The sequence below is a fragment of the Seriola aureovittata genome, chromosome 20, assembly GCF_021018895.1.
Source record: "Seriola aureovittata isolate HTS-2021-v1 ecotype China chromosome 20, ASM2101889v1, whole genome shotgun sequence".
NCBI classification, from domain to species: Eukaryota; Metazoa; Chordata; class Actinopteri; order Carangiformes; family Carangidae; genus Seriola; species Seriola aureovittata.
In genome coordinates this window covers 17,397,499-17,414,089 of record NC_079383.1, presented here as the reverse complement: position 1 = coordinate 17,414,089, position 16,591 = coordinate 17,397,499, and the positions used below count along the sequence as shown (strand labels likewise).

The following is a 16,591-nucleotide window of genomic DNA, read 5'->3' as shown; positions in this document are numbered from 1 at the left end:
GAGGACTTCAGTCTGGTAACATTTTCCAATTAACATTTTCAAATTGATCGTTTTGTCCAACCAAGAGTTAATATCCCCGAAGATATTTAACTTACAGTGATATAAAAGACATATACTCACATTTTAAAAGCTGGAACTAGACAGTGCTTGGTATTTTTGCTTGATAATTGAGTGATTAATCAAAATTGTTGCTGATTAATTTCCTGTTAATTATCTACTATATTATTCTAAATTATGTGGAAGCAGAGTTGCAGAAATAATGTGCTAAACAGTCTTTTTGTAACCAGCCAATATGGGAAAATTTGAAATTTTCAAATCACTAATGAAGACATATCAACAGTTTTATTAAAAAAAAAAATATTGAAAAACACATCTTTTAAAATAATTTTACAAGAGGATCTTATCATATTAAATTTTCAAGAACGAGCTATAGCGCACATGTACATACTTTCCGATGTCGTTGGGCAACGTCTGCAATGACACATCGTTGAGTGCCAAGTGAGCCAGCGCTCGGAGTTGAGTGAAACCATCCGGCAATCTGAGGCAGAAAGACAGGAGGGGAAAATAGTGGAGACAAGTCTCTTAGGGATCTGTTGTACAATGCATAGGATCACTTGACTCACACAGACAATTGGCGGTTCTAGATAGTCCCATCTGTTTATGTATTCAGCATCAAAGCTTATGCCAATGGGTCCATTGATTTTCTATATACCAACTTGGACATCATTCATCAAGGGTATGGCAAGAAATGAAAGGTTTTAACTCAGAACCGTTCAACAGTGACTTTACTTAAAGATACGATAGTGATAACTGGTATCCTGATTAGGTTAACATGACACTTGTATTTCATTCACAGCCATGTTTGGTAAGAGAGTGTATTGCAACACAAAACAAGATCTCCTCCAGGCATTTGTTCTGTACCATCTATAATTATTTCTAAGCAACTGAATGATTTCAGGCATTGCGGTTAAAAATCAGGATGAAGTGCAGACTATACATTCAAACACAATATGACTCACTGCACATTTAAAAAAGGAAAGAAAAGTAATTAGAGCAAGCAAATGACACTTTTTATGCTTTGTTTCATTTTTCAAGCTGGTGCTGCTTCTCTGCGCCTTGTTCTATCTGGCGAGCACCATATTGTCTCACAGTGATGAACTCAGTGATGGGCTGTTCCAATCCACTTACCTGGAGAGGGGGTTTCCACTGAAGTCCGCTATCTCCAAGGCCCTACAAAACTTAATGCTCTCAGGGATCTCAGGAATGTCTGCAGGAGAAAAGAGGAGATGGGGTGGGGGGGTGGGGGGGACAGGAGTGAGAACCATGGACACACAGATGTAAAAAAAGAAAGAGGGGGGTTGTATTCTATAGACCGAATCATTTTAAGTTCTTTGTAATCACAACCAGATGGCCAAAAGCAGAGAAGTGAGAGAAAGGAAAGGGAAAATGAGACAGAAAGGGGTGAAAGTTGCACAAGGGAGGACGTGTTCAAAGTGTAGTCTTACATCTTCATTTTCCCCCCATCAACTCAAATGTAAGAGTGAAATCACACTTTTACAGTTAACTGCTTTTTTCCATCGAAGTCACAGTTAAGCCCCTTTTACCCTGTATCTGTATCTAACAGCATTTCAGTTGCTTCTTCAGTGCTTTAGTCTCAACAGGATGGTGTCAAATTATACAAAAGGGAACACATTCATTAAAGACAGATAAGATAAGACAGACATGTAGGATATTGTACTGCAAAGCAATGGTTTAGAATTGATAAATTCTTCAATGTTTGCACTGTTATTCAGCACCTTCAGAGCACTGTAAGGCAAGTCCATCACTACAACTTCACAAAGGAAGGCACAAATAGAAATCTGACCTATTGGTCTGACCAGGAAAAGCACTTTTACCAATGGACCTTGCAGGTGCACATTAAGAAATCCCTCTGGAGCCAAGCAGCCTATGACACTCATCTGGCTCAGTGTTGTCCTGCAGCAGGAGCAGGGAAGCAGACAGGCAGACAGATGGGCAAGGCCCCTTACAGGCCACTGCACACTGCTCTCGCAGCACTTGGTGCAGTGTGTAGCAGAGCAGATGTCTCGTATCTACCATTTCTGCCTCTGAGTATCAGAGTGTTTGTGTGCAGCACAGAAGGACACAGAGAGGGCAACACATTTGTGTGTGTTATAGACGACGAGTTGAAGAATATAATATATCAGGCCTAATAGGAATGAGTTTAATCTTATATCTCTGTAACATGTGTGACTGAGGGCAAAATTAGTTTTTCCTTGTGGAGCTAAATTACCATTTTTGCTCCTCTTATAGGTATATTTCAAGGGCATAGAGATTCATGGGTGAATGTCTTGTGCCTGAGGTTAGACTGGATAATCTTGGCAAAGAGGGTCAGCTAACATTTATCTAATGGCTGCTGCTAGAGTGATGATTCTCCAACAGATTTGGAAACGCTCCTGTTGCTTAACGCCACATGGCAGCAATCGTTTTCACAAACACAACTCCCTTGCTTTGTGATTTTGGTGTGGTCTCGACAAGAGTGGGAGGTTATTTTAAAACGTGTCATTAAAAGTAATTGTGTATTAATGGGTGGTATTGCAAGAAGATCTTTACGAGCAACTGACACAAGTGCACAATGAACTAGTCTATGTATTCATGTACCGTTTCTGGAGATGTCCAGCTCCACCAGCTGCATGAAGTTGGCCACCTCAGGCGGGAGTCTCTGGATCTCATTGTCACTCAAGCCAAGCTTCCGTAGGTTCAGTAGTCTGAAGAAAGGCTGCAGAGACACATGATGACACGTTAATCAACACAGAACATTAAACACTTCCTCAGACTGTTGTTATTTCAAATCATTAAATCAAATTTCATCATTTGATACTGTCAGGATACATCAAGGGACAAGCACCATTGTTAAACACAACAAAGATTTTGCCTGAAATGCTATCAAAAAAAAAAAAAAAAAAAAAAAAAAAAAAACATTAAAGTGGTAATGACAATAAAGAGCAACAGATTCTCAAGTTTAAGTTGCTGGAACCAGAGAATATTTCAAATTTTTGTTTCAAAATTACTTAATTACTTAATCAATTAACAAAATAGTTGCAGACTGTTTCTGTCTGGATTTCAGTTTAATGAACATTTTAGACCAAAAATGGACATTCATACAGCTGAGCCTATTAGGGATCAACTAATGATTTTTTTTGTAGTTTATTGGATTTTTGATTAATTGATTTGTGTGCAAAATGTTAGAAAATAGTGAGAAATTGCCATCACAAAACCAACATGCTGTTTTCTCATTGATTGTCTTGTCTGCCCAACCGTCCACAACCCAAATACATTCAGTTTACAGTGATATAAAAATAAAAAGCAGCAATCAGTCACGTCAGAGACCAGGACGAGAGTGTCGTTTTTGCTTCGAAATGACTCAAAACAGTGATAATCAATTAGACAATCAGACTAATCAATTAATGGACTAACCTTTTTGGCACTGTACCCTCCTCTTTTGCCCTGATTATAACTGTAAGTTACCACACAAAATATCCTGTATATTCAGAGGAGGGCCGTCTCCAGGGCTGTTTTTTTTTTTTTTTTTTAAGATTCCATCATCATATTCCCAAAAACTCCTCCTCACCATGGCAACGCCAACCAAACAAAGTGGCTTTCGATAGGAGAGCCGAGGAGAGTGCCGCGGCTGTGGCCATGCCAAGTGCTTTCACAAGAGGCTGGTTGTTGGAGAGGACAGCTTTCAGAAACATTCCTCTGCCAGCAGCGCTGTGTGCGTCTGTGTGTCATCTGCGGTTCAGATGGACAGACAAGACAAGCTAGCGGGGAACAGCAGGAGTAACAAACTATGCAGTTATTAACCCCTCAATCAGTCCTTGGTGCTGCGGCCCACAGAGAATCCACTGTCTGCTCTGTTAAAAGCCAGTCGACCTCTCAGACGCTGTAAGGGACTTGAGGAACTTGCTTTCCGGGGTAGGAATTTGTATAAACTCATTATTCGGGGATGCTCCCTGAATACAAACGTCTGCAAGCTTGGAGCCTAAACCTTAATTCAAATTTAACCTCAGGCTGTCAGCAAGGTCCTCTGCTGAAAAAAATCCATTGTGTGTCAATAACCAGAGAGATTAATATGCTCAATTGGAAAATTCTAAAAATTTCCAAGATCCTCCTCCTTCATTGGGATTAAAGTTTCAAAAATGTAGCACCGTCATGCTCCTGTCTCCTCACTGTTGCATAAACATGTGGTAAATCAGATAACACAAAACCCTTCTTTGATGTATACTGTCAGGTTTAAACTTGACAAGTGTAAAAACACACATGTACACACTCTACACACTTAATACAAGATGCCGGGAGACAGCTCTACAATTACGCTGCCAAAGAGAAGAATGCTGCATTTCAGCTCCACTCTGTTCCTCGATGACAGACACTTCCTGCTCTTAACTAGTTATGTGTATTGTGTTTGGATGGGGAGTGAGGAGGCTACAGCAGCAATGTTTTTTTTCCCACAGAATCTATCCTGATTTTGCTGGCAGTGCAAGACAGGGATTGTCAGTACTTTCCGAATATTTAAAATTTCCCAGCATTAGCCTGTTAGTTGATATTAGCATCCCCACCTGATGGGAGTGTGAAATGGGAGGAGGAATGAGGAGATGAACACAGGAAAGGACACAGCCAGAAAGAGATAGAGAGGGTGTTGGCTCACTGAGTAGCAGGTGACAGGTATCAGATGGCAGGAATAGGAAACAGGAGCTGATGGCGACCATGTGACTCGGGCCAAGCCCAGATGGGAACCGGCCCCCAGGAGGGGAGGCAACCTTGCTGGGAGAACAGGTGACACTCAGAGAGAGAAAGCTACTCAGGTTTGAAACACACACACACACACACACACACACACACACACACCTGAAAAGTCATGTCCTAGAAACAAGAACACAATTTAACTCCACAAAAAGTTCTCCTCAGCTGAAACAATACTCTCACACCATAGTATAAGAAGCCATATTACTGCTAATAGACAATCAGCAATTCTTCCATTCAAGTTAAACCAATTGCTCAATAAAAGCATTGTCATCAGTGCATTCCTCTCCACTCCACTGATATCATCCAGAGCTCAATCAGTGATGAGGGAAAGCTAGCCAATAATGCAATCATGCCTGTGAACAAGTAATTACAAACACTCACAAAGATGGCCATTCACTCCTGAGTGTCCACTCTAAGACAAGCTGTCGGTGTTTTTCGAGGAAACAGCTATGATGCTGTACCCAACAGCAGCTTCTTTCTGAGAAACCCGGAACATGCCGAATAACTTGTCTAATCAAATTCTTGCGTTTTACATAAGTAACATGTAATCAATCTGTTCTCTGATGCGTTCAGTTGCTTTCAGAACAGTCAGTAAACGCTAATTCCATCAATGAAAACTGGATCTGATGTCCCTGCCGTTTCCCACCGACTGATGTACTTTCAAATTAAACAATAGAGAAGCCAAAAGTGTTATACGGATCAATGGGTCAATTGGAATAACAAGAGGGAGCAGTGGGATTTAGTGTACCGCCACCGTCTCTTCGTTGTGTTAGTGAGCCACAGCAGTCTGCTCAGTCACTCAGCCAGCCTTTACAGACCTGTGCTTGTATAACCATTTGTAGACTGAGGCGGCACGTTGGTGAGAGCCACTGTGCTACATTTCCTTCACAACCTTTCAACTGGGATGTTTTAATGAGGGCCCTGCAAGAGTTGTTTGGTTAAGGAAGTGAGTGAAGCTGTGAACAGGAGGATATAGTACAGTGGAGTAAGGGGGAGGTGGGTAAATGATAGCCATGACAGCAGAGGGCAGTGTGGGGTCTCAGTGCAATTACAGTAATGTATGCCATACCAGTCAGCACAGCCCACTTACAAACAACTACGAGAATACTACACACTAGTTTTTCTCGCGCTTAAAGAAGGCAGATAATCAATTCCAAAGTTCTTCTGCCACTTCAATACACAGAATTACAAAGCATTAACAGCAAATATTTGCTGTTTACAGCCAAAACAAACTGAAGAGGGCATGCATCAAAACTGAAAATCAGCACTGGCCACCTGATGACTGTTGATAAGTGGGTCAGACCCAGTAGGTAGCCTTTGTTTGACCAGCCTGCCTTTTCCTAAGAGCAGTTTGGCGGCTAAAACATCTAGTTGCATGCGTTTGGTTGAATAAATGGTTAGTCACGCCTGCAGCAGTGCTTTGTATTTTAGAGAAAAAAGTAGCTGGTAAATTACATAAATAGTGGTCAGGACTGCTATAAAAAAAAAACTGGCACATGCACAGATTTAGTTGGACTATGATAAGGTTTTTACACAGGGGAGGACTGGGTCTGTCTAACATCCACAACATGGCCAAATCAAGCTAGTGTGAAATGGGTTCTGTGGTGCGGGTACTTATTTGAGATATCCCCCATTATTATACATTGAATGAAGCCCCAGTCACCCATGAGTGACCTGTGACAGAGAGCTGTGTGTGTGTGTGTGTGTGTGTGTGTGTGTGTGTGTGTGTGTGTGTGTGTGTCTCTCAAGAGACACAGAAAAGCATCCCAAAAGATACACTGCACTTCAGTGTGTGTGTGGACAGTTGTAAAATGCTTTTCTTTGTCTTATCTGCATCATCCCGCTTAGCTTACATTCCACTCAGACAGAGTGAGTTAGTGTGCCTCAGGGTGTGTGTTTGTATTTGTGTGCACGCATGCTTCAGTTACAGGAGAGAAGATCCTGTGCTGTTGGTCTTCAAGTCAGCACACACCACTGTTTATACAGTCGTAGTTTTACTTTGGTTCAGGTTGCCAACAGCTCTGGCTACATTAGCAGCACTCAGCATGTGTGCGTCTGGGGGAGAGGGCAGTATGTTAACATGCATATTTGTGTGTTCATGTGTATCAGCAGCAGTGGGTGATTGTTTGAGTGTTTATGAGTGTGTTTATGTGCGCTCTAAGAGACTGTAAATTCACAAAGAGGAATGCTAATGTTTGTGTACCTCACATCATTCCAGACAAACTAATTAAAATGTGACCACAGAAATCCAAGAGGCAAAGTGTGTATGTGCGTGTGTTCGTGAAACATGTGAGTAAACTGTATGTACTCTGTATGAGTAATGCTCATCTGTAGGTGCAGTGAGCTGAGACCTGCTGTTCACAGAGGCTGCAGTGTTCCAGTCAAGTGACTCCATTTAGCTTACGGTTTCCCTCCAATCATGCCATCAGACTACAGACAGAGCAGGCTCCTCTAGCCTCACACACACACACACACACACACACACACAAATAACTAATTTCAACCCTCTACTTACAGGGTGCATTTAGTGTGCAGGAGACCATGGAGAAACTCCAGACACCCAAGTCCATCTTTGTCCTAAATCATCAACCCAGGGCTAGGTTTATTGTTAAAAAAAACTACAGTATAAATATCCATAAAAAGTATTATTCCTGACAGTGGGGGTGGGTGGGTGGGTGGGGGGTATAACTTCTGCAAAGACAAAGGCATAAAGTCTTGGCATTTAGTGAAACAAAAACAAAAAAGGGCTGAACCAATTCTATCAGGTCTCAGCTCGCCTAGGCATTCAATCAATGGACCCACTCATCTCCAAGTTTTCTACAAAGAGGAAGTCAAATTACACACCATCATTAAACCTCTCCTCTATTCTTTTCTCAGTTTTTCGGTTTTACTCTAACACACTTCCTTTCCTCTGCCATTCCTCTGGAATTCCTATTCACACACTCCCAAGCCTCTTAATCTTGTGCCAAATCTGCCCGGTCCCCAGCCCAGTCCTTATGTCCTCACTCTTCCCAATATCCATTCCCTCACAATGCTCACAAACTACACACACTGTGTGCACACTACTTGGGTGAGGGGCTCAAAGAGAGGGGAGGGGATAGCACATGCTTTGGTGCAGGCCTGGACTCTTTCAGTGTCCGGGGAAATAAAAAGCAGAGAGGATTCGGTTGACTGAGTAACTTGGTCGGTCACTCGAGTGGTGAGCCTCATTACTGCACACTCGTTTCTATAGATAGCTGCAGTCATTGTTGTGGAATAAACTCACTACACGAACGAGCACAGACACAAGTCTGCTCTAGCACAAGGTAGTCGTGCATTAAGAGTCAGTCCTCCTCATCTTACTTTACCTAATATCTTCAGTGCAGGAGTTATGAGTTATTTGAAACTAAAAGCACATGCACCAGCAAGACTACATGCTTAGTCATTTCAAGGCCAATGCTAATGAAGCAATATGGGCTGATTTTGCTCTGCTGCTTGGCCAAAGCGTCCCCCCTCCCCCTACAGAGCACTGTTTGAAACCCAAAGTTCCCAAAACCTCCACACATGAATGACAGCCTTACTGGTCCTCTTCCCCTCCTCCTTCCCACTGCTCCACCTCCCTGGGTTCCCTCCATTTTCCTTGGCAGAGGGACAAAGGCCAAGCAGCCAGCCCCACACAGGGCTGTCAGTCACAGGCTAGCCCGCGCTACCTCCCCCCGCCCTGCACCCAGGCCAGAGGATTCCTCCATTGTCCAAAAGGGCACCACAGAGAGGAGAGAGAGGGCTAGAAATGGAAGGATGAAGTCTTGAAAGAGGAAAGTGGCAAAGGATAACAAAAGGCAGGAATGACTAAGAAGGATAGAGCAGGCGAGTGGGGAGAACAGCAGAGAGAAGAAAAGGAAGCTTGTGTGCAAAGTAGAGAGAAGAGCTGAGAGAAAGGGATGACGGTGGATTATTAATGAAGAATGGAGGGTAAACAATGGAGTCCCACAGTGCTGTGGACAAACTGCTCCACTAATGGGGACAGAGACTTGAGCCACTGACCAACAAATTATCTCAACAGACAATAAACTCACTGCCCTTCTCCCTAACAGATGAATAATGTAATTCATATCTTTTATCAAAACCAAAACACGTGACAAATCAACAGACTGTCATTAATGTTCTTTTGTCTGGTCCACTGTGCCTCATCACTAGTATGGGATACAATGCTCCCACTGGCCTCAACAGAAAACCCACACACATCAGACCAACAATACTACCATCCACCTACCCACATCCATAAACCTACATTTCACTTCCTCTGCCCTCACCCTCTGTCTCCCACACACTCTCCCTCTTCTGCTAGTAAGTTAGGTGTGTGTGTGTGAGTGTGTGTGTGTGTGTGTGTGTGTGTGTGTGTGTGTGTGTGTGTGTGTGCGTTTGAGAGGCAAAGAATAAAAAGAAACAACCTAGAACATCTAAATCCACAAACACAGCAGCAACACACACTGAACTGCACGTATGGTGTGCCATGTGTTTCCTTTAAGGCAGCACAGCTAATACTATTAACTTTAATCGAACATGCTCACACATGTAAAACATACAGAGAAGTGTGTAAATGTCTTTGTGTTCCCATTTATTTGTTTGTGCGCCATTACGAAACGGTGTGCATATGTGTGCAGGTGTTTGTGTTTCACATAAGTGGCACTTTCAGTCCTCACTACCCTTATCCGGCTCCAGTCCCCCAGGGAGAATAGGCCACACAGAGAGACGGGCGTGGTAAAGCCAGTACGACTGACAGCCTGACTAACTCCCATCTACTTACACCTGTCCTGGTGACTTTGATCTGTGCGGAGAGCAAACACAGCCAAAGACAGGCCAAGCACCGCATTAGCAGTTTTGAACTACAGTAGACAAGATCTGCTCTGACAATAAGACAGCGAGGGGAGATAAATGCTGTGGCTGGCTGTAAAAAAACAAAAAACAAAAAAAAACACATTTCAGTAGCAACTCTGCCATTGTCAGTACAACCCAAATTTGCATGATGAGGTAAAAAAAAAAAAAAATGAGGTGACTGTGTGGTGGTTGAGATTTCCTGGATAAAAGAAGCAATGGCACAATCAGGAAAAAGAGATCTGTTGAGCTCTGGTTTGACATTTCATTCAAACTATATTTCATCACATCTGTATGCGTATGCATGTTCCATTTGTGTGTTTACATTTCCTCCAGTTTAAATTGCTTAAACAATGTAATTGAGGGAGAGCATGTAATTTATTACAGGCTCTTAATGGTTCATTTATAATGGATCACTAGTGTACAGTAAAAACACAGCCTTACATTTGCACCCCCAGCTAATACACTAGTAGCACTTGGGGCAATCCATTATTATGAAAATGACAGCATACATAGTATAGGGCTGCAACTAATGATTATTTTCAAATGTCATTTTTGTTTGCCCTTCAGTCCATAAACCTGAAGATAAGCTATTTTATCTATTTATCCTTTATCTATGACATAGAAAGCATTAAATTCTCAAATTTGAGAAGGTGGAACAATAACAGGTTTGGCATTTGTGCTTAAAAATATTAGCAAAATCGATTTTATATTTGACTATCATAATAGTTACCGATTCTTTTTCTGTCAATCAACTAATCAAGTAGTTGTTGCAACTTTAAAATAGCACTGCGTCTACCCTCTGGACATCCAGTGCTTTGCTGATGAGTCAGGACAGACTCAGTGGGGAATGGATGGATGGTCCTGGCTGAACGGGTTTGGGCCTGGGGGCTGTGCATGTATACAGTTTATGTTTATAATTGTGTATATGTGAGTGAACTTGCCTATTTATGCTTGCTGCCTCACAGCATCCTTGCCTGTACAAACAGAGGGAAGCTGGGAAATGCGGTCACTGAAGAAAACAAGAACTTCTCAGGAGAAGAGGGAACCCTCTGTATGGGTTGAACAGACTGAAACAATGACAGCGTAGCCCACAACAGCTCAAACTACCCACAAAGATTTTTCTGTAACAGTACAGCCTGATAGTGTTTCTACAAAGCTACTATGAGTGCCAGATGCTTTCCCAAAGTCAACATGGTTAATAAACAGCCACAGTGACTACAGGGGCTTTTCCCCCTTTGCCTCCTGGGAATGTTGTTGGGTTGTGTTGAGTTGACAAACCACTGTAATGTTTCAGACTATCCTGCCTGAATTCAGCCAAATGTGCAGCCTGGAATGTCCATCTTGTAGATTCCTATTTGACAGCTGTATATACACAATGCCAACACACACTGTAAAATAAATAGAAAGCCTATATCACACTTGTGTCTGTTGTCGACTCCAGAGAGCTAAAGGGGGAAGATTGAGAGGGAACAGGTGGACATGGCATTGTGGGGCTAAGAGGCTCCTCCACTCACAAATATACACATGTACATTAGGATTTTAAAAAATAATATACTTTATTATTATATTCCTATTTGATCTATAGAAAAACATAAAACAGATAAAGTTATTTTTTACTGATTCTTCAAAAAGGACCGTTTTTGTTACATTTGCCACCGATGCAAAGTGCGATAAACTATATTTACCATATGGCACCCTTAGCTATGCTCTCTGTAATCAAGAATGGTGATTGCTTGGTGCAGTAAAGCGATTTCAAGTCAGCATTTTAAAAATAGACAAGTAATCCCTCCACTGTTGCCATATTGGTGGGCTAATCACTGCTTTGGTTTCTTAAACCGTCACAGTGATAGAAAAGCTTGCACCGCCACTTCTGGGACACCATGTCCACAACTTAATTAACACAAACACACAGAAAGAGGGATAGAGAGTTAGTGCTGTAGTCCCAGTGCATATTTGCAATCCAAACCAAATTCAAAGCAGCAGCTGAACTGAGAGCCTTGAACTTGATCTTTTCAGAGCTTTTACACCTGCACTTTGCTTCTGTTTCAGATTTCCGAAAGCCTATCTTCCATCTGACAAACAGAACACTTAAGCAAGATAATCAATGCACTGTTGTTAACAACATCCTTCAACTACAGTTGAGAAAGCAGGAGACAACATAACTTAAAACTATAAACTGCACTGTGAGCTTAGGAAATCTGCAAGAAGGAAAGATCAAACGGCCGGGTGCTGGTAGGTTTCTCTGGTGATGAACCAAATCTAAAAAGGTCTCTGTCCAAAGAGGGTGTGGCATAATCAACAAACACTCCCTGGAAATGCAAATGATGACTGGTTCTGCAGGTGCTTGGTAAGTCACCGAACAAAGCATGACCACAAAGTGAGCACAAAGGGATGGGCCTACATTTTGTTAGCAGCACTTATTTGCTGGTACATTAATTGGCAAGCAAGTGCACGCTGCTCTCACTCAGACTTTGCTGTTTAGTTGAACTAATGGCCAGAGATTCTCCAGCTATGCTGTCACACAGCAGGAATGAAGGAGTACACAGGAAAATCAGAATCTGTAGAAGAGGCCCTCCACCCTCCACCCTCCACCCTCCACCCATCCCACTCTCCCTGACTTCATCACATGCTCTTTCATTCTCTTTCTGTGTTCCCACAAACATGACACAAAACCAGAAGCCCTATTGTTCATAGTCCACAGAGGACGTTTGGCTCTTTCCTGGATGGGCTGGATCCGGTATGTGCTGCCTGCCAGCTCTCAGTTTGTCCCATGGTGGAGTCGTGCTGCAGGGGACCAACATGGCAACCAAGGCACCTCTGACACTGCACAGCCAAGGTGTTTTATATATACACAAGTCATTTTCTGGCAAGTTGGTATACTGTCAACATATAATGTGAATAAAAACATTAGCAACAGCAAGGGGAACACTTACTAGCATTAAACAGGCTCTATAGAAGATATGCATACATACAGAGATGCACAGCCAAACAAAGATGGCGCTGAGGTGCTTTCCATATTTAGAAATTAAAGTACTAAAAGACTACACACAGACCTTCATATCAAGACTCTCAGGCAGAGAAAGAGGATCTGGTATCTATGTACAATCTCAGACAGTATGATACTTGATGATTATCTCTACTCATGCTGTGTAACAAGTTAATGCAAACAGTAAATTAAGTGATAAATATTATCAAAACTTCTTGATGCAGCTACTTGACCTCTTTTACTAAAAAGGGACAAAATTGAGTATTACACCTTACTGAAAGTTCTTGTGTGTGTGTTATGAGTGCACGAACAGCCTCAGAACAATTGATTCATTGTGTGTGTCCAGGTTGTGGCCTCCCTCACAGGATCATGTGGCTCAGTGTCTATCGTTTTCCAGTAACGGTCTTGGCATTCTCCCTCTTGCAGGGGGCTTCACACAGGTTCTCTCTCTTCACATTTCTCTCTCAGGAATGTTCCCTGGCTGTTTGAAACGGGCATGGAAATGGACAGCTATGGACCTAGCATCCCCTTCAAAAGATTTCCCACACATATTTGGGTGACCTGTGTAGGTTAACTGACAGCACGCCAGGTACATTTTTGTATTGAAATTTAGAAATTTTACGCAACATAGTTTTCAAACAACTAAGATTTAATGCTGCCAAGTTCTGAAACGCTGCACAATGATCATTATTCACAGAGTATTTTAGCAAATTCCTTCAAGTCATTGAGCTACTCTGCTGACAGACTAAATTGCAAGACCGGTAAATGACAAGGACGATTGAATCACATAATTATAATAGCTAATGTTGCATTACCACTATGTTATACTACAGTTAGAATAATTTTGGTGCTAGATAAGAGCTTTGCTGCTTGCTAAAAATACAAATCTAAGCTGAGCTAATCAAAGTCACTTGTAATTATCATTCCACCTACTGAAATAACAGACAGATTATGTGAAACTTGGTGGTCACATGAATTCATTTGCATATATTTATGATTTGACCACAGGTCTCAAATAAACATAACCCTATTAGGTGGCATCAAGAGCCAGCCTTCTGCTGCATAGAAATGACTGAACAACATCTGTCGGTTTTGCCTGGATTCAACAGATCTGGATTACACAAGCTCTCCCACTGTGTTTGAGTAAATGAATTAAAAAAGGTCAACGTTAGGGGAAAATGTGTAACAGAATACAACTAATTGAATTAACTTATTTGATTTACTGTATTTAACGTGTCTTTCATGCATGTGGATATTTGCACAGCATCATATACATACAACTTTACAAAAATTTAAAGCACAAATCAGAAAAGTACATAAGGCTACAAGGCTTACAAAGTTTGATAATTGGTCCACAGGAGTAGCACAAAGTCATCTCTAAGTAGTTCACTGATTCAGCCACCCTGCCCCTGTGGGAAAATAACTGCTCCATTTTAGGTGTTGCTATAAAGTGTCTCTGCATTGTTGCCTGTGGCTTTTTCAAAACCTGAGGACAAAGTGTGACTTTGAAACAAGCAGGTCTGCGCTCTCTCTCCCTCTGCTTCTGTATGACATGTTTGGCCGGGGCAGGGGCCAAGGTTGCTGTGTTGTTAGCAGATTTGAAATAGCATGCGCTAGGGCCTCTGTGCACACATGGAGGTACAGTAGGTCTGCAGTGACAGGGGAAGGCCCAGCCAATCTGATGTCTCTCCCTGACAACACAGGGTGAATGCACCCCCACATCAGGCAAACCACTGGCCCTGGGAGATCCATCACCTTGGAGACCAGCATTTGTTCAATGAAGAAGCCAGGGGAACAAGGAAGCAGAAAAAAAACCTCCCTAGTGACGCTCGACTGACGATGAGATGAAAACTGAGCCTTGTTTGATTCAGACAATTTATCTGCTCAAAGATAACAAAAGCATGTGAACATCTTGACTGTGTCATCACAAACTGCAGAACCATTGTTGTAATTTAATCTGGCTTTGTGTGTTATCATTTCATTTCCTTATTTAAGTTTTTGAGGAGCATTCATCAGTTGAACACATGTGCTTATCTTTAATACAAGACACAAGACAAGGATGCTGTTACTTAGGATTACAAACCAAACCCCATTAATATGTCATGGAGACAGCATAATTACAGAGTTGTCTACAAACCCCTCCCACATAACTCCAGAGAGGATCAACGCCAGGAACGACCAAAACACTAGCCCTAAGCCCACAGGCTAGCACATGTTGATACTCAGAGGCTGTGTGAAACACATGCCCAATGTCATGGATCTGGTTTATGATGGCACATCTTAACATACTCAATGCAGAAACCTGATAAAAAAGAATAATGTTGTAGTTTAGAGCACACTCAGCACACATAGCACATTTTGTACCACTGCCAGCATCCCATGTTCCTTGTCCAACAAAGTATAAGGTGACAGAGTCCAACCAAACATGGTACATGTACGCTCAATCTGTGCTTGTTCTTGACCTCAAATGACATCTTCCTGTGCTCAAAAGAGCCATTAAACTGCTGAGCTGCAGCAAGAGTCAATCACTTTTCCCACAGTAATCTGAGACCATACATATACTGCAGTCTGCAACCCCTTGCTGACAGCCCACACAAAATCCTCTATAAGAAAAGATTAGTTGAGTATAATCTAGTTAGTGAACAGTTGTCAGTTGTTGATATTAGCTGTGGCCATATGATTACAACCATGGGTTACAAATTGTGAAAATTTGTAGCTGATGTCTCAGGATGTGCCAAAGTGTCAGCCTGCAGAGGGCAGGTGAGGCGTTAAGTAAAAGGAGTAGCTCAGCAGTGACAGCCAAATCATTTAAATACATTTAGTGGTCATGGATTTACCTGATTAAACCAGATAATTACTAAAGGGTGGAGTTTTAGATAGGGCTCCCTATAGTCAGGTGGCCAGTAAGTAGGTAAATCCTTTTAATAATTGCACAGAATACAATTTAATGTAATTCAAAATGCAAAATATTTAAATAAAATATGAAATGTATATATTTTCTATAACCTATAAAACAATACGACTGCACTGGACAATATTGCACATTTACTGAGTTACAGTAGTGTAACTAAGTTCAAGTGGTGCAGTTAGGAATATATACATAAAAAAGTACATTCAGAATATAAACATCTCCGCAGTGTTTTGTAAATGTAACTAAGTATTGTAGTATAGATAGTCACACAGGTCAATGTCAGTGTTTGGCAGTGTTCACTTCTCATACAACTCTGGGATAGAAGCTGTTCTTAAGTCTGTTTGACTTGAATCTTAAAGTCTTGTCAGGCTACGTCTAAAAATCAGCAGGGTATTGTTTGCGTCTGCTAAATGAGCTGAAATCACCTTACAAAATATGAACAAAAACACATAGGCAGTTAATTGAGAATTACTGTTGAGGTTTTTCTTACATTCTTTCAGATGAGCACCTTCAAGTATTCCCATTTGTGTTTTAAGGCCCAGAAGAACATGAGCTGGCTTAATTACAACACTGTTAGAATGAAATGAGACTCATATTTAAACAGGGGGAGACTGATGATTAAGCTTCAGAATTCAACAGAAGCAAGATGTGCGTATCATGCATGCTTCAGTGTTGGTCTATGTATAGGGTCTGTGTGTGGGCTTCACCAACAGGAATGTAAAATGAGTAAGTTCAAGTGTATGTGAGAGTGAGACAGAGGAGTGAGTGGAGCTTCCAGAGGGCAGGGCAAGCTCCTGGAGATTCCAGGCATGCCTGTATTTCCTCGGATGTCACGTGCTGAAGTGCAAACACAGCTATGCAGAGTTAATTACACAGAGCACACCAAGCTGCTTACTTCTCCTCCAATGTTTCACACTTTAGCAAAACCATTATTAAGGGAAAGCTGAGGCAAACTTGCTAAAAATACCAGTCATATTAAGTGTACCACAACTGGAGAAAACCCTTCAGTCTTTTTAATAAAAGACTAGAAAACA

The 16,591-nt window shown here is 41.7% G+C and overlaps 1 protein-coding gene across 19 annotated transcripts in view; it reads right to left on the bottom strand.

Annotated features, from left to right (window-relative positions):
• Positions 1-16,591, bottom strand: part of scrib (scribble planar cell polarity protein) — a 64,251-nt gene that overhangs the window by 35,515 nt on the left and 12,145 nt on the right. For all 19 annotated transcript variants that reach the window (XM_056363654.1, XM_056363635.1, XM_056363640.1 and 16 more), the window contains exons 2-4: positions 2,659-2,776; positions 1,189-1,267; positions 449-538 (exon numbers count right to left, since the gene is read on the bottom strand). In XM_056363654.1, the coding sequence (XP_056219629.1) occupies positions 449-538; positions 1,189-1,267; positions 2,659-2,776 (287 nt within the window). The remainder of the gene's footprint in view (positions 1-448; positions 539-1,188; positions 1,268-2,658; positions 2,777-16,591) is intronic.